Raw genomic sequence first — 1,688 nt, forward strand, 5'->3', positions numbered from 1 at the left:
GCAAGGTCATCAGCATAGAGGAGCTCCCAGGGGCAACCTGTCTTGAACTCCTCTGTGATTGCCTGGAGGACTATGGTAAATAATAGGGGGCTGAGGACGGAACCTTGGTGGACCCCTACCTCTACCCGGAATTCATTGCTGTACTCATTTCCAACCCTCACCTTACTGGCAGCATCTCTGTACATGGCTCGCACAGCTCTCACTAACCATTCTTCTATCCCAAGTTTCCTCATTGACCACCAGATAAGGGATCGGGGGACCCTGTCAAAGGCTTTCTCCATGTCAACGAAAGCCAGGTACAGAGGTTTATCCTTAGCTAGGTATTTCTCTTGCAACTGTCTCACTTATATATATATATTAGTGAGGGAAGCAATATTAATACCCAGAAGTAAATGTGGGTGTTCTGTTAGAACAAACTATACTGCAGTAGATACCATAAGAGAAATTCAAATATTGGCTTTTGGTGCAAAATGCACTCTTGTTTTTATTGCTAGTTTATATCACAATTCTTGTGTTCACATAAAACAAACTATCCTACAATAATCAAAGCTAAGAAATATAACATGGCAATAAATATGAAAATAGTTTCATTGCATTCTGTTTCTGAAATTTTGTAACAGGTTCACTCGAGGATGTCTCCATTGAAAACTTAGAAAGTAAAATAATGAGTTTATGTAATGAAGATGTTGTGATCAAACCCGAAGAAAACAAGATATTAGAAGAAACTGCTAGTTGGTATAGTTTCTCTCATTATTTGAATTTTGAGAATATATATATATTTTAATTCATTCTAATGCTTTCTTCCATTGTTCATTTTTTAAAGGATGGTACCAAGGTTCAGGTTTGTCTAGAAGTGCAATGCTCAAAATCATAATATCCAATTCAAAAGTAAGTGGAATGTTGTGAAATGTTAATTTATTACTTTTATACTTTTATGTAATTCTTGTAAACACTCAGAATGGATTTTTTGTTTTCTTTTTTTACCATATGCATCCAACTTTGCAGTGAAGGTAACTTTGAGAAACTATCCTCCATATTTTCATGGATTATTGTGTAGAAAGTTTGTGGCTTACTAGTTACGGTATTGAGCTTACATAGGTTTGATTCCTGGACCAAGTGGTACAAGTTACATCATTTCTCATTGCTCCAATTTACTCAGCTAAATAAGAGTACCAACTAACTCTGGTGCAGCCCTTTCTACAGCTATTACACCCTCAGTGCTCTGAGCTGAGAGTCAACCCAGATGTCTGTCTGCTTGTGGTCACAAAGGCACCTGAAACAATTTCTACATGCTATTAGGCTTGTACATATTGCAAGTGGCAGCTAATGTTTCCTTTTTATTGTTAGAGAAAGGATAATCCTGCTTTGTGACATTTTCTGCAATAGTTCCTTTGCAAAATAGCTGTTGCAGTGGGAAGTATCTTGTGTAAGAGTCATCTACAGTTATGGAATGAGTTCTGGAGTTAAAATAGTCACTATGAATGTAAGTGTCAGATACTTCCATATAATAGTAAGTTGTCACCTATGGCTCAGCTTGAATTCCTAGTTGGAGCCATCTCAATTGCATCATGAACACATTGAAAAGAAATGGATACCACAAAATTGCATATTCTTAAATCCATGAATTTAATGAGTTATTCTTAAATTAAAGCCAAATATTTTATGCATGTATATATATATATATATAT

The 1,688-nt window shown here is 35.9% G+C and overlaps 1 protein-coding gene across 1 annotated transcript in view; it reads left to right on the plus strand.

Annotated features, from left to right (window-relative positions):
- LOC106875275 (uncharacterized) overlaps positions 1 to 1,688 on the plus strand; it is a 43,901-nt gene that overhangs the window by 22,484 nt on the left and 19,729 nt on the right. Inside the window, exons 8-9 of the mRNA XM_052966788.1 lie at positions 621 to 731; positions 824 to 888. Coding sequence (XP_052822748.1) covers positions 621 to 731; positions 824 to 888 — 176 coding nt within the window. The remainder of the gene's footprint in view (positions 1 to 620; positions 732 to 823; positions 889 to 1,688) is intronic.

This window comes from Octopus bimaculoides, chromosome 1 (genome assembly GCF_001194135.2).
Source record: "Octopus bimaculoides isolate UCB-OBI-ISO-001 chromosome 1, ASM119413v2, whole genome shotgun sequence".
NCBI lineage: Eukaryota > Metazoa > Mollusca > Cephalopoda > Octopoda > Octopodidae > Octopus > Octopus bimaculoides.